The sequence below is a fragment of the Toxotes jaculatrix genome, chromosome 3 (assembly GCF_017976425.1).
Source record: "Toxotes jaculatrix isolate fToxJac2 chromosome 3, fToxJac2.pri, whole genome shotgun sequence".
Taxonomy (NCBI): Eukaryota; Metazoa; Chordata; class Actinopteri; family Toxotidae; genus Toxotes; species Toxotes jaculatrix.
The window spans coordinates 4,874,450-4,889,695 of NC_054396.1; the positions used below are offsets into that span (position 1 = coordinate 4,874,450).

Below are 15,246 nucleotides of genomic sequence, written 5' to 3' on the forward strand. Positions count from 1 at the left end.
ATGCTAACGTTTAATAATTTGCACAAAAAAAAGAGAAAACAACTGAGGCTGAAGTGAACCTCATTAGTTTTGCAGGTATTTAAACCAGGTACATAGGGGAGAAATTAAAATTTTGATGGGATTATAGAACCAGATGATAAGCCAGAGGATCACTAAAGTTATTACAGATCATCCTCGGGGGACATGGATGACTTTATCAAATTTTTTAACAATACAGCTATTAATTTATGCAAAAAATATTTCACTGAAAATCACAAATGCCAAGAGTGCTAGAGGAAAAATAAAAGGATCACCAAAGTCATTAGGATCTGTCCTCTGGGGAACATGAATATGTTTAGCAAATAAAATGGCAATTCTTACAATAGTTGTCAACATAAAAGCCAAAGATGTAAATTTGCAGGTGGCGCTAGAGGGAAACTCAGGGTATCATCTAAGTCAGGATTCATCCTTTGGGGACGATGAACACCTGTACAATTCATCCGGTATAAACAGACCAACACTGCCTAGTTAGACCCAGGCCACTAAAAATCTGAGAAGTGAGTTTCTCATCCTTTCACAATATATTAAATGTCCTTAAATGAAACAAATATTGATTTCCTAAGACAATGGACATCCATTTGCCAACATGGCAGATGTAACCTATTTAAAAATCAATTTCTGATTTTGTTTGCATAATGAACACTCTTACAGTCAGCTGGGAAGCCAGAATCAGTGCTGGAGATGGACAATGGCAAGACTGAGAGGACAAATATACACCCTACTGTATCTGTTTATTTATAGGCTGAGAAATGTAGCAGCGGGTGGCAAGCAAACAGAATTAGCCACATATGTCACTGGTCACGCCTCTGATCACTGGTGATCTAACCCTTATTTGGTGTGAGGTTAGAAAAGAGAGGAAAACAACCAGTATTCACTGTGTGGGTGCAGAGGATTTGAGACTTTTGACATTTCAATTAGAGGGTATGTGCAGCTAGAGCCCTAGAATAAAGACCATTGTATAACGTTAATTACTGCATGTGGGACAGGGATGGTCTATAGTGGTGACAACATATAATTTGAGGATTTTCGCTTCATGCCATATATGTGCAGCCTGTTTCATCCGCTGCTTACGTCTCTCCAACTGCTTCACAATATCTGCCAGCTCCAGTCCTGTAATTGGACTGATGCCTGGCTGAGATGCTGCCCTCTATAAAGGCACAAATAGAAAACCAGAGAAGCACATCCTGCAAGAAATATTCCTCATGTGAAACCACAAAATGGTAGATGGACTTCACTTTTATAGCACCTTTTCACCTTAGTGGTTTACAAAGTGCTTTACAATTTTGCCTTTCATTTACCCATTCACACACCGATGGTGACGAATCTGCCACGTAAGGTGCTGCTATGCACATCAGGAGCAACTTCAGGTTCAGCGTCTTGCCCAAGGACACTTGGTCACAAGGACACTGTGACCTGAGGCAGAGTCCCCCACGACCAACAGCATACACAAAACAGCACCTTAAAAAAAAAGTTGGTGTGACACACATTGCCTGAATGTGGTGAAAGTATTAACAACGCCACATCAATCTGTCTGCATCTGCTAGTCTGAACCCCAACTGTTATATATACCTTTCCTATGGGTTTCTTAGTTTCATCGATGTACTGTCAATGACCCAACAGCTCCCCTGGAAGAGAATGTGCAGCCTTGTAAATGTTTGTTCTGTTTTTTAAAATAATCAGAACAAAAACAAAAACTACACTCTGACTTCATTATTTTAACCCTCAGCTGACTACAGATGTTTTCACCTAGTGAAACTGGTGGAGGTGGTTGGGTCAGAGAATGTCCAACACTCTAACCTTCAGCTAAATTGTACACTGCTCTTTGTTTTAAAAATCAGAAAAAGCAAGATACTTCAAATTTGTAACCAAATAATAAAACATTTCAATGATAAATTGCTTGTGACTCACTCACAAAAACACTAATTCACTGTTCACTCTCCTGACAAAAGTTAAACTCAGGTGCAATAGAACACACGCTCAGTTCTCAGTTCAATACACCCGGGGGTTTTTGCTCCAACAGCCTTACACTGTCTGGTATAACCAGTAAGTTAGAGTTAACAAACATTAGCAAATTTAAGGTAGATATTATTTTGTAACTGATTCAATTAACTGACTTTATGGGACTTTGTGAGAGTCTACTTGCACTTGACTGTGAGTGATCCAACATGTTAATTGTCTGATAAAACTCACCTGTTAAAGCTAATGAAAATTAAACATGCAAAAATTCATTTTAGTAACAAAGTTCTGCACCAAAGTCAAATCTTAACCTAATTTTAATGTATTGCTTCAGGATTTTGTGAAAGCGATCACTTGTCTAGTGATTTTCTTACCAGCAGGAGGGAACCAAAAAAAGGAAAAAAGAGGGGGGGAAGCCCGAGCAGAGCATACATTAATATTTCATCTCGGGTGAAAAGGATTATGAAACTATTCTCTACAAGGAAGAGCAGCCAGTCGCCATCTGACAGCCTTGGTTGCCTAGAAACTGTGCTACTGTATAGAATACAGTTCATAGTGATATGATTTTAAAGTGAGTGAATGAAAAGAGGACTAAGGATGATGCTTGGCTCCTAGTTTTGACACTCGCTGCCTGAAAATGGAAAATCTGTCTCAGCACATCCAATTATTTTCCATTTGTTTGGAGTTCAGCGTGGCTCTAAATGGATAAAACACCAGCAATAATCTGGACTCGAGCTTTCTAAATGCTAATATTGCTGTCTTGCAGTCAGCTGTTCTGTGGCCAATGCAATACTGAGTTATTTAAAGCAGAAGTGGACAGCAGCTGCGGTTAGTTGCTCCGTCTTGCTTCACACTGTGAGTTGTGGTGTCAGCAGAAATGGGTCTATGTGACACAAATATCCAGTTATTGGTTCATTCATGGCTCAGCAGATGCAGGGAAATACTGAGCACAGTCCTGTCACAATCACCATCATACCCCAGACATGCTGACTGGAGTTTTGGTTTCAGACATTTCACTGAGACAGACCCGGTAGGAGAAATAAGATGAGTAAATGAAAGTGGCCATAGAGGTTTCCTCCTGCTCAAAACTAACTGTGCATTTGAAGTTCAAAGAAGCCATAGCAGAAATGTAAATTTAAAAAATGACACATATAAGTCATAATATACATTAAGTTATAATTTAAGTCTATTGTAAATTGTTGATAACGTCAATGCTATACGTCTTGACTGAACTTGAAAGGTCAGACAAGCTAATCTGGTTAAATCCCTTTCACAAATGGAACCACTGACGCTCCTGGGTTCACATATTTGGATTACATACTGTTTTTTGTCCTTCAGCCTTTGGACTGAAGGACCATATGCTGTACAACAGAGTAACGTAAACTGTTTGTGCAACCTCATTGTTCCACAAACGCATTCTTCTCATCATTTACAGTGCCTTGCTTATCTTGAATGTTTGGACACTGTCAGGCTGCTATCCTTACTACTGATAGTAGCCTCACAGTGTCCAAACTGTGGTTCTGTATATCCAGCTGGCATGAGGAAAGTTAAGAGAGTTCATCTTGTTTTTTTGTTAACCTCTTTGCCTTGCACAGAAATAACTCATTTTTATAAACTGATCTGTAATAAAAACATGACAGACAGTATTGAGTCTTACTAGGTTCAGTCTCCTCACCATGCCAACTCTGAGGTAAAAGAACGTTACTCAGACATGAGACCAACAAGTAAAACTGCCATCATTTGCACTATAGGCTTCATTATATTTGTTATACTCTGTCTGATCATGTTGCCTTTGTCAGGGGATTTCAGTCTAAAAACCGTGGCTCTTTGGCTCTGCTCTTTATTCACACTGTTTGTGTAAGCGTACCTGCAGTCTGCAAAGAAACACTCTGAAAAGAATACTCTCAAAATATCTTCTTATCCCCCTTTTATATTCCTGCTTCCAGCTCCAGCTCCTCTAATTTCTCACCCCCTTTGCAGCCTCTCCTGTCATGACCACCCACAGGGTGCCATGACAGGTACAGGGTAGCAAACAATGGGTTCAAAAAGTTGTCCTTCTAAAAATAGCAGCCACACACTTCTTCTGGGCGTTGATGCTTGAGGGGCTTTTACTAAGTCAACAGACAAATGATCACTAGTCTCTCACAACTTCAGAGGATCAGGCAGGCTGCAGCAAAATCTCAGCAGTGTTACAAAGGAAGGACTTCACAGTATTATTTTTATGTAACGACGTCCTCAGCTGAGGGCACAAGCTGAGGACGCCTGCACACAAGCCTGGGACAGAGGACAGGGATGGAGATATAGATCGTTGCAGTAAATTGTGTCCAGCTCACCAGAGGAGCCACAGGGAGAGTGGACACAGTTCAATCACAGGGGAGTGGGGGAGAGAAAATGCAGTGTCTCCATCAGCGGGGACACGGACGGGGGCGGGGCTGGGGCGCGGTGGGCAAACTGGGCTGTGACGTAGATAGGCCATTGATTATGGCTGTTGCTGCAGTGTTTCGCCAATAAGAGCTAAATTTAGAAACAGAGGATTCCCCTCTGCTATCCCGGGCCGGCCCGCTGCTCTGCATTCTGCTGCAGAGTGCTGCTCTGCGCTCCGGTAATGTAAATCAATGCAACATGCCACATGCTCTTCGGTATATTACAGTGGATGCGTTGCATCACAGTACAACTGAGAAGAGAACTGCACACAGATGTTTTGTGAGATTTCAGTTTATCATTGGGGGTCATTTTAAAGGGCACTGAAAACCACAGTGGTGTCTATCTGTCTATCTGTTCTTCTCATGTATTGATTGTGTAAAAAGACACCAACCTGTGTTTAGGTTTGTGAGTTCGGTGTCTTTTGATGCCTTCTTACACAGTTTTGTCAAGTATTCAAATCTATATAAGTACATGTAAGACAAATGATGAAGGGGAAAACAGATTTTTCTGAATGTATTATGTGCATGTGATGGTTTCACATGTTTCTATAAACATTATACTGTAAAGTCTCTTTTTTTATCTTTGTGTCTAATGTGCTTTAGAAACAATATATAAATATACTGGTACTTTAATAGTAATGCAATATTCTTCAATAAGCTTATTTTTAGATTCCACAAGCACAGTGAATAGTGGGATTCATGCTAGGTGAGCTTGTATCACTCCATTACATGTGGCAAATGATGCTTTGTCATGTCCTTTTCATTGTTTTTCCTTCACCATAGTGGAGCAGATGAAGCTGAGTTGTAGGTGGGAGTACACTGTAATGTATGTCTAGGATTTCACTTTTTACTTTTTTGGCAAGAAATCTCACGAGCAGATACCTGTAGAACTTTTTAAATGTATAAATGACAGTCTTCAAACTCCATTAAAATAATGGTTGTAAACTTTTCAGTGGAATTTAGTCCAGTTTTAATAGGACAGACATTTTTCCTGAGCTGTGCTGGTTTCAACTTCTCCAATAATAAAACTTCAAAATGGAAAATAAAAGCCACAAGGTTCTGCTTCATAAAATATATTTTACTTGCATGAATCTCCTTTGAATCCTGATATTTTGGTCACATTCTGAGCTGCTTGCTGGTGAAGCACAGAGGGACGGCTAAAGACAGAATGATTTGCCTACGAGGGGCCAATGGTGGGCCATGAACAACGCCACATGTCTCTTACTAGCTTCCTATTACGATTCCTTGCTGAAATTCCACTTTTACAGTATTGCATATTTCAGATTTTTAGTAAATTACGCATTTATTCAGATGACATTGTGAGAAATGATGGAGTTTGATGGTTTATAATTTAATAATTCCTGCTGGGTTTAATTAGCTACTCCATGCAGTACTCTGATCCACATTAAAGAGGTCATGCAGAACCAGTACATCAATGTTATTTTTTTCCCCAAAGGATGTGTCATAACTAATAACAGAACAGTGTTTGGAGACTGAACAAATTGTACATGAACACAGAGAGCCTTCATCAGCAGGAGGGAGTCCAGGGGGAGGGGGGGCTGTTCCAATACATTACTATTTAATACAAATTCAATTTTTTTTTCTTTTTAAAGACTCCATGCAGAGTTTTTAAAAAGATTCCGACTTTGGCGTCCCACAGTGGTAGTTCAAACAGTGAGAGATCACATATTTTGGAGAATTAACAGCATAAACACCATTCAGGGTGCCTCAGACGGCTGCCTCGGCACCACTGCTACTCTGCTCAAGAGTCAAGGTGGGAAACACTGATTGTTCTCTGTCCACAATGAAGACTGTTCTGTTCCTCATGCTGGACAAACAGCTGCACTGCCCAAGGCCCTTTACAAACACTAGTAGCCACCTCCACAAACATCGCTCTGTTTGATTCAGCACGACTCATTCAGTGTGACAGATTCAGTATGATTCATTCAGCATGTACACAGTCACTGGTACAGGATGGATGTTTGGATAGTGGGTATAGGAGAGGGTCCCTTCAGCTTTTGTTGTTGCTGTGCGAGCTGCCAGGAGGGGCCCGTCATGCCCTCCGGCAGACCGTGTGGTCAGCAGGATGGAGACGCTGGCAGACGAGCACATGGTGCCGTCACCCGACACAATGGCACGCCTCAGCTGTCCACAGCTCTGTCTCAGTTCATGTGGACGGCTCTTGTTGACCAGTCAGTCACAGTCAGAGCTGAGCGCTGCAGCACCTGTGAGAACACAGCCAGCCTACAGACACAGCGTCTGGCACAGGACCAGGCTCCATGGTGACATTCACACACACAGCTCAGCCAAGGTTTTCAGTGTTCCCATGGAACACTTGTTGCACAGCCACGTACTGACTGGACCATCTGAAAACCTTAGTCCATTCCTCTGTGCGCTTGAAACATTTCCCATGAGTGAAAGCTAAAGCTAAAAAAGAAATCTGCTGCGTCAATGTGCCTTTCTTTATGTGTGACCTCTCTGTACAGTATCTGAGGTTAGAGGTCACTGGCAATAGCTGAGCTTTGTAGTTTTTAGCAAACATGACTCAAACAGGAGGAAACAGTGGATTTATTTGGGACCATTTTCAGCAGCATGTTTGGTGCTGTGGTGGATATTTATAGCAGCAGGATGGTGCACATGTGATTGAGTCAAAACAAACTACAGTGCCCATGTTCATGACTGTACACAGAGCAATGATGTGGCTCATTGATGTGTATTTATTGTTTATACACAATCAGTACTTGTTAGTAGGATCAATTCTCATTGGTTTTGGTCTTTTCGTGTGATTTTCTGACAATAATAAAAATATAGAATATATTGTGTATAATAAATAATGTCATACCTTTCTAACTGATGAATGATTGATTGATTGATTGATTGAAGAGCAGTTTGGCAAACTGTGGATGCTCCAGTCAGAAAGCTAATCAGTGCAGTAATGTAACACACTGAGTGAACTGTATGACCAGCAGTGACCTCACAACAGACCTGCTCCTCTGACCTCTGTCCTCAACCAGCACTGTGTACATACTGTTCATAACCCAGCTTCCCACTGTCACATTTAATTGATCACTTCCTGTTTATATTATGCAACAGTAATCAGGCGCTCACTTTACATAAGTAGTGTTTGGGATGTTGTTGTGTCTCACTACAGTGCCCCCTGCAGACTATCGTCCATCCTGTCCTTTCTGTCAAATTCAGTAATTGAGTTGATGAAGCCTTTTTGGTATTCCGAAGTTACTTGCTGGAATTTGCCCGTGTGCGCATGGACGGGTTCACGTGGAACGAGGCGTGTTTGGAAAAGCTTTGGTTTATGATAACGTCACATACATCAGAAGCACGCAACGCCACTCTGACTATCCAGATTGACACGCAGCTGTGAAATGCCTCGGGCGAGGGCGTAGGAAAAAGGCACATGGAGAAGCGTGATGCCAGGCTCAAAGACGGCTCATGAGCAGTATTATTTAGCTTGTCTGAATGTCACCCTGCCTTACTCATCGCTCACAGTTAAGTTACAAAGCAGGGAGCAAGAGGCTTAGCTGTCAGTTAATTAGGCTTCATCAAACACTCGCTGCCCTGTTTCCCTCTCAGTGTGGTCGGACAGGAAGGGAAACCAGCTCTCTTTCTCTCTCAGCTCAAAGTCTTCATCTCTCTAATTAGCTGCTTTGACCTGTGATGGTACTGGATATGTAATGAAACCACACCCAGGGCACACTGGGGTCCGATCTCCCTGGAGTTCACTGACCTTTATGCTGCAAAAGTTATGTAATGACTATTAAGCTGTGACTATGGAGGAATGCTGTTAGAGATATTAATAAACACAGCTGTTGTTTTTGCTAGAGCCCAAATATTTATCACATTGTGGTTCAGTTTATTTGGATTCCATTTGATTCAGTTCAATTGGATTCTTGACGATTTAGTTAAGTCCGATAAATACCAATGTCACATAAAGCACTTCTCAGAACTGTGCAAAACTCTGCTCAGTCCATCTAGACAGAAGTCCATCAGTCCACCCAGACTGCATGGTCTGAATTTTGTTATACTTTTTATTCACACGTGCTCTTACACTCGCACCATTGAGCCCTGAGATCTACACGTTTACTGAGATAAGGTGCAAATTCATTGGGCGATCTTGAATGAAAGTGGTTTTCGGACTGGAGTGTGACGCTGGAATACTCTTTGGAATATTTTCTAGTATTTAATTGTAGTTAATTTATTAATAAAAAGTATATATATATATATATATATATATATATATACACACACACACACACACACACACACACTCTGAGGAAAAATCACATGGGAAACCACTAAAACGTCTCCTCTTCATTGTCAGTGGGTGCATTCAGTTCACAAACAGACTGTAAGCTCATTGTGGTGCCCCTTAGTGATGACATTTGTACTGAGCCCGTCTGTTCTCCCAGCAGAGAAGAACGTGTTCTTAAAAGTAAACAACAGAGATTCAGTCGTGGTCTGTTGAACATTGTAAACTGGAAATAGATGAGCGTGCTGTCTTGCTTTCACAAGAAGCCCTCCCTATTTCCTATGTAAGCTGGTTTATTACAGCTGATGATTGATCATCTGCATCCCATTAAGAATATTAAAGAGGGGTTACGTCTTTCATTTTTAACTATAACCAGTCCACAGTAAACAAACACGCTGGAAGAAAGCAATTTATACTGTTGAATGTAAGAAAAGCAAGGACACAAAAAGATGATATTACTGCCATTTTGTCCATCTTTTGTCTGAGCAAACCCTCACATGCAGTGTCACATTCTGCAGCTTTGTATTAAAGGAAAGTTTGTGTCTGCACTATGCTGGACCTGTGTTAGCTAATGGTAGGTTATATAATGTAACACAAGTAATGATAAAGCTGCCTGCTTATTGTTTTCACTGTACAGGCAACTTGAAGGTACAGTCATTGGATTTTTTGGCCACTTAGGGGACAGTGCAACAAGCTGCAGACACACCTCTACTGCAGAGAGGATACTGCACTACATTTATCTGACAGCTGCAGTTACTAGTTCCATTGTAAATGAAATGCTTTGCACACCCAAACAGCTGTTTTCAATCAATCTGGCTAATTAGACCTGTAGTCAGGAATAAGTTGGGTGGTGCTTTAATGGGAATTATGTGATCTATGCACTAACTAAGAATGATTTGAAGGTAAATTCATTTCCCAGCAAGAACAAGAAACTCAGCAGAAGAGTGAAGAAGGTAAAGCTTAACACTAATTAGGCAGCATAACTGGAAACACCTGTGGACTATAAGATTTCCCATACTAATCATGATATCTTTATAACATATGATACCTTATTATTGACTGAAGTACAGTCACGCTGTACAGTAACAGTAATTAGCTTTGTTTCCATCTCGACCAGCTTCAACATTAAATTGCTGCATACAGCGAAATGTATCAGAAGTAACAATTCAATAATATACGGTAACATAACACTGACAGGGTCCACTTACTTCTCTTGCTACTGTATTACACACAGTAATTTGACCCATTTTTACTAGTTAATTTGATCTTGCAGTTACTCCAGCTCATTTTCTTATGTTTTCCATCTTTAGCTTTCTTCTTATGCCACACTTGAAAATTTTTACTAGTATCTTATTTAAGCTGCACCCTGTCTGACCATGCTAGTAGGGACAGTTCTGGTCTGTTCTTTTCATCATGGATTTACTTTTTCATTCAGCTACTTTTTTTAATGATTTCATTCAGCTATGCCTATGTTGCACAGTAACTCAATTTTTTTGCACCAGGGATCTGCTGATTGCGCTGAATCCAGCCAACATGGTGACCAGAACAACTGACGCCCCCCCACCCCAGAAATGAAGAGGAGGAATGAAGCAACGAGGGAAGAGAGCAGGGTCCAGACAAGAGAAGAGGAGATATAAGCTGTATCTCCCTCCTGTCATTGTGGACAATGTGAGATCCCTGGACAATAAGATGGATGAGCCAGCGGCCCTTGAGAGGGATTGGCAGGACTTCAGTGAGTGTAGTGTAGTGTGTTTGACAGAGACATGGCTACAGGAAGATACTCTGGATCCCATCACTACCATCGAAGGCTTTAAGACGGTTTGGATAGACAGGATAGAAAGGAGGGAGGCTGCAGGCTTGCCGCTTTCATTACCAACAGATGGTGTCACCCTGGTCACATTAGTGTAAAGGAAGAGCCAGTGACCTTAACCATTTCTTCAATGGATTCGACATGGAGCCAAACATTGACCTCTTTGATTAACAACAACAGTCAAGTATATGTACTCCTGTACCATCGCCACCATCTCTCCCATAATGGAAGGAGGAGTAGCAGAAGTCCTGGATCTCCTGAAGTCCACCACTAATTCCTTTGTTTTGCTGATGTTAGCTCACATCAGTCCACAAAACTGTCCACCACCCTCGGATGCTGTGACACTTCAGTTCCTACCCCCTGACATGTCCAATAACTGGCAGGTCCCTGTATCCCACCTGAACTCAGAGGTGTACAGGGCAAAGAGAAAGGAGAGCAGGACAGTCCCCAGTGGAGCTCCAGTACTGCTAACCACTGTGCCTGACACACAGCTCTGAGGGAGAGTTGAGCAAATCTGAACATACAAATATACAAAATGCTATAAGAAGCTGTAGTTATAGTGTTGAACAGTGCTAAAAGCAACACGCATCATTATGGTTCATAGTAAATCACAGTGAGTGGCTGTTAACACACAAACAGTAGGATATCACACTATGATAAATATTTACAGTGATAATCTGAGATTTTACTTATAATGCGTTTAAAGTGACCTTATGATCCAAATCGACGTATGAACAGATGTTAACAGCTGAACATGTGGTGGCTTCTGTTAGTCCAGAGTGTTCTCTAAAAAGCTGAATTCAGTCAGAGGCCTATCAGCTGTTTTGAGCTGAGAGTCGTTTAAGGTAGTGATGCGTTTGAAAATACTAATTGGACGTTTGCGCTTTGTTTGTCATTCACTGTGACGAACAGCGTCTGTTTCAACCAAAACTGGCAGCTGAAAACGGGTCAACCTCAAATTACCGCACTCTGCAGCGTTCGACACACAGCGAAGTGTGAACATTTCGCTAACAGGCTATTATCACAGCTGTCTCTTTTAACAGAGGTATGAAAAACAGCTAAATGTGTTAATAGTCCACAGAGGGAAGAGTGCAAACAGCTACAGAAGCACAATCAGCTCTCTGTGAGTCCAAAGAGTCAAACGGTCCTTCGCTGTCAAGAGAGCTGCTGTTTCACTGTCCAGTACCTGCACTTGAGATTCATCAGTTTTAGTGAAAAAGGCAGTTATCATGCTTCAGGATTAGGTTACTATGCAGTGTGTCCAGACAATACATTTGGTGTTGTGTCAACATTTCCAGAGAGGAGTGAACCCTCCTACTCTGAGCTTTGTGTCTACCAGCACACCCCGCTGCTGTATTTTTCACTAAAAAAACAAACATGATTTGACTGTTAATCCTGCTGAAGTTACCATAATAACAGCCTATTGCCTTTTACATAACATGACAAAACCGATTATGTTCTACGTTGCATTCATCCTCTGCCTTTCAGAAAATCCTGTTCCACACTCCACTCAAATATCCGACCACTTGACCCAGAAAAGCCACAACAAGTGAAGGAGAGGAACAAGAATTTAACTAAAGAAAGCTTTGTTGTAACAATTTGCACCAAAAAATAGGAAATAAAATGTGAATGTGCGATACACATTCACATTTTGACAGGAGGACCAACAGGTATCTACATCTACATCAAACCCCACCATCACACTGACTGCTCAGTGTGTTCTGATTGAATGGTGAGCAAATATTTGGCCTGCATCAGTATAAAGTAATTTATTTTAACAGCACCACAGAACACAGCCTGAATCAACACCCCCTCAAGTCTCAACCAAAACTGAACACGCTCATAAAGGTAGGATTAATAACAGGGCACTGGATTTAGTGAGGTGTCACTGATAACAGCAAACAGCAGCAACACAGTGTGCTGAGGAAGTTGTGACCTGATTATGTGGCAGTGGACAGTTTTACTTTAGAACTAGAGGAGGTTTTAGGTCAATATAAATCTGTAAGCTGTACATGAACAGTAGACATGATAGTACATTAGTGTTAAAGTGATGTAAGATCTGAGTAGATAGGAGTTTTAAAGATGGAGATAGTATAAAATAATAGTTTAGAGCCGCACTAATCATTGTTTTACATGAATAACTGATGAATGACTGTGTGTAATGTGAAAGGTGTCACCAACACTGCAACTCACCCACTGCTCTCATCAACCCCTGTTTCCAGCAGCAGCAGCTTCTGAGTGAAGAAGCTCTAATAAACTCAGTCTACACTACCTGCTCACCACCAAACAGCACACAGACAAAGCTGGCAATTAGCTTGTGATCACAGTGGATTATTTAGCAGCTAAAAAGGCAGACATTTCCCTCAGGAGCTGCTGGACACAAAACAAAGCTAAAAGGGGAGTGAATACTGGACTTGAAATTAGGTGGCCAGAAACTCCAGAGTCCAAATGCTAATGCTGCATCATGTCTGCTGATCTGTTACTAGGCAACTGCTACCATGTTCACCATGTGAGCTTTATGAAGTGATTAAACAAAAAGTGTTCAAAAGACTAATAAAAGTAGATTTAATATACTTATTTGCTTTATGACACAGAATGATACAAGAAGAAACTAAAACCAAAGCCTAGACCATATCTAGAAACCCATCTTTTAACCACAAATGATGCAAAGAAATCCCAGGCAGCTGGTCAAACAGTTGCCTGTCAAAAAATTTTTTTTACTCATTACTCACCCTGAGTGTCTTTGCTACTAAACTCTGAATAAAATGGAGGGTAAACCGAGATAGGTTAAGTGAAAATTCCAAAACCTCTTTCATCTTATTAATGAGTCTGCACAGTGAAAGCATTTGTGATACGTTTAAGGACAGAGTATTTGTTAGTGGATGGTGGAAGGGAAACAGACAAACAGACAACACTGAGTGATGAAACAGACATACATGAGGAGGTGTGGGAGGGGAGACTGATGGAGGGGGGTGGGAGCTGATGGCAGGCTGATCAGGGTCCACACAGAGCGACTCACTTGGCCAGCTTCATCTCTATCTGCTGGCGGATTTCCTGCCGCTCCTGGTCGCTGCGGACGGGGAAGATGTTGCGGTCCTCCAGCTCCTGCTTGCTGGGCCGGTTTCGAAGCTTCACAGCCAGCAGCTCCTTCCTCATCCTGCGCGGGAGGGTGCCTGTTGTTGTCGAGCACAAATTAAGGTCAACAACGACACAGTGGTTTTCGAGATGCCACACATAGTTTTCCAGCTAAACCCGCTGAGCTGGAGCTAATCACCACACAATGTGCTTTTGTGTTTTCTCATAAGACCTGAGCAACAACTGTGTGTGTTAACAACTAACACCTTATTAATTAAATACATACATACCTACTTCGAACAGCCTGAGAGACGGTGCACTCTCAGTGTTATTTGTAGCATTAAATGCATTACATGTCAGTATAAAGATATTCACCTTCTTTGGACGTACTCAGGTTTTGTATTTGTTGTACAATTGTATTGTACAGTACAACACCAGATGAAGAAAAGGACAAATAAAAATCCATATTATTCAAATCAGTATTTAGTAGAGGCACATTTGGCAGCAACCCTGTCAAGTTACATAAGGACCACGAGGGAACAACTATTTTCAAGTCCAGGCACAAATTCTGGATTAGATGAGGTCTGGACTTTGACTCCCTTGTCCCTACAGAGCATTAACATTGTTTCCCTGCTTCAGCTTTGTGTTCAGGGGCTGGTTTGATGGGAAATACTGCAAATCTTTACACGAACTGCAGCTGTCTTGCAGACTGCAGCAAAGTTTTCATCCAGGGTTTTTTTTTAATTCATGTTACCCTCAACCTGCACAGGTGTTCAACGGCCTGTCGCAGAGAAGTATCTTCACAGCACCATGGCTGCTACCACCACTGTATATGGTGAGAACTGGTTTAGTTTATTGGTCAAAAAGCTAAATTTCTGACTCAGAAACTAAGGCGTCTTCTTCCACTTAAATTTCCCACAGGCCCTCTGGCAAACACCAGCCAATAAGTCATTTGAGTTCTCGGATGTCAATGTCTTTCTATGTGCCAATCTGCAACAAAGGTATACCAGGTGAAGCAACAGTTGTGCTGTCCATCTCTGCTATTTTGGTTCCAGAGGTTCGAGTCCCTTTCATTGCTCCCATGGACAAAGTAACGTGACTCATGGTTGGAGCTGTTCTACAGCTTGGGTCAGTGTGCAACTCTCCTGGTTCAATCACCAGTTCAACAGATTAACAGCTGCATTAGAAAATATCTGGCTCAAGGTACAAGCTTGTGTACATAAGATGATTCGTGGGAGAAGTTAACTTCGACTCCCAAGTTGCATTTTTGGCAAGAATTGGCAAGAAACAGCCAATTACAGAGCTTGAACGTTTGCGGGTGACATCATACAGCCCTCATTCATTTTATCAACAAGGTCAGACCTTATGGGTAAAAAGCAAAAAGTATTTATACACACCACACAACACATCAGGTGATTTGTGTTGCAGACCTAGCAAGAAAATAATGAGAGATTTAGATTCAGAGTAAAAACATCCTAAAACAATAAGAGTAAATTGGCCTAATTAGCATAATTGTTACATGTTTTTGGTTCAAAGCAAGTAAAAATATTTTTTTCTATTTCTATTAGACATATGACAGAAGTCAGATCTTCATGACAGCATGTAATCATACTGTAAGCCTGTTTCCTCCTTCTGTTGCCACATCCTCCACTACATGTTTTCATTACTGTCTCTTCAGT

The 15,246-nt window shown here is 41.4% G+C and overlaps 1 protein-coding gene across 3 annotated transcripts in view; it reads right to left on the reverse strand.

Annotated features, from left to right (window-relative positions):
* Nucleotides 1-15,246, reverse strand: part of phactr3b (phosphatase and actin regulator 3b) — a 46,124-nt gene that overhangs the window by 8,826 nt on the left and 22,052 nt on the right. For 2 of the 3 annotated variants that reach the window (XM_041033882.1, XM_041033884.1), the window contains exons 8-9: nucleotides 14,965-14,997; nucleotides 13,512-13,665 (exon numbers count right to left, since the gene is read on the reverse strand). In XM_041033882.1, coding sequence (XP_040889816.1) covers nucleotides 13,512-13,665; nucleotides 14,965-14,997 — 187 coding nt within the window. The remainder of the gene's footprint in view (nucleotides 1-13,511; nucleotides 13,666-14,964; nucleotides 14,998-15,246) is intronic. The other variant, XM_041033883.1, reaches the window with a different exon arrangement.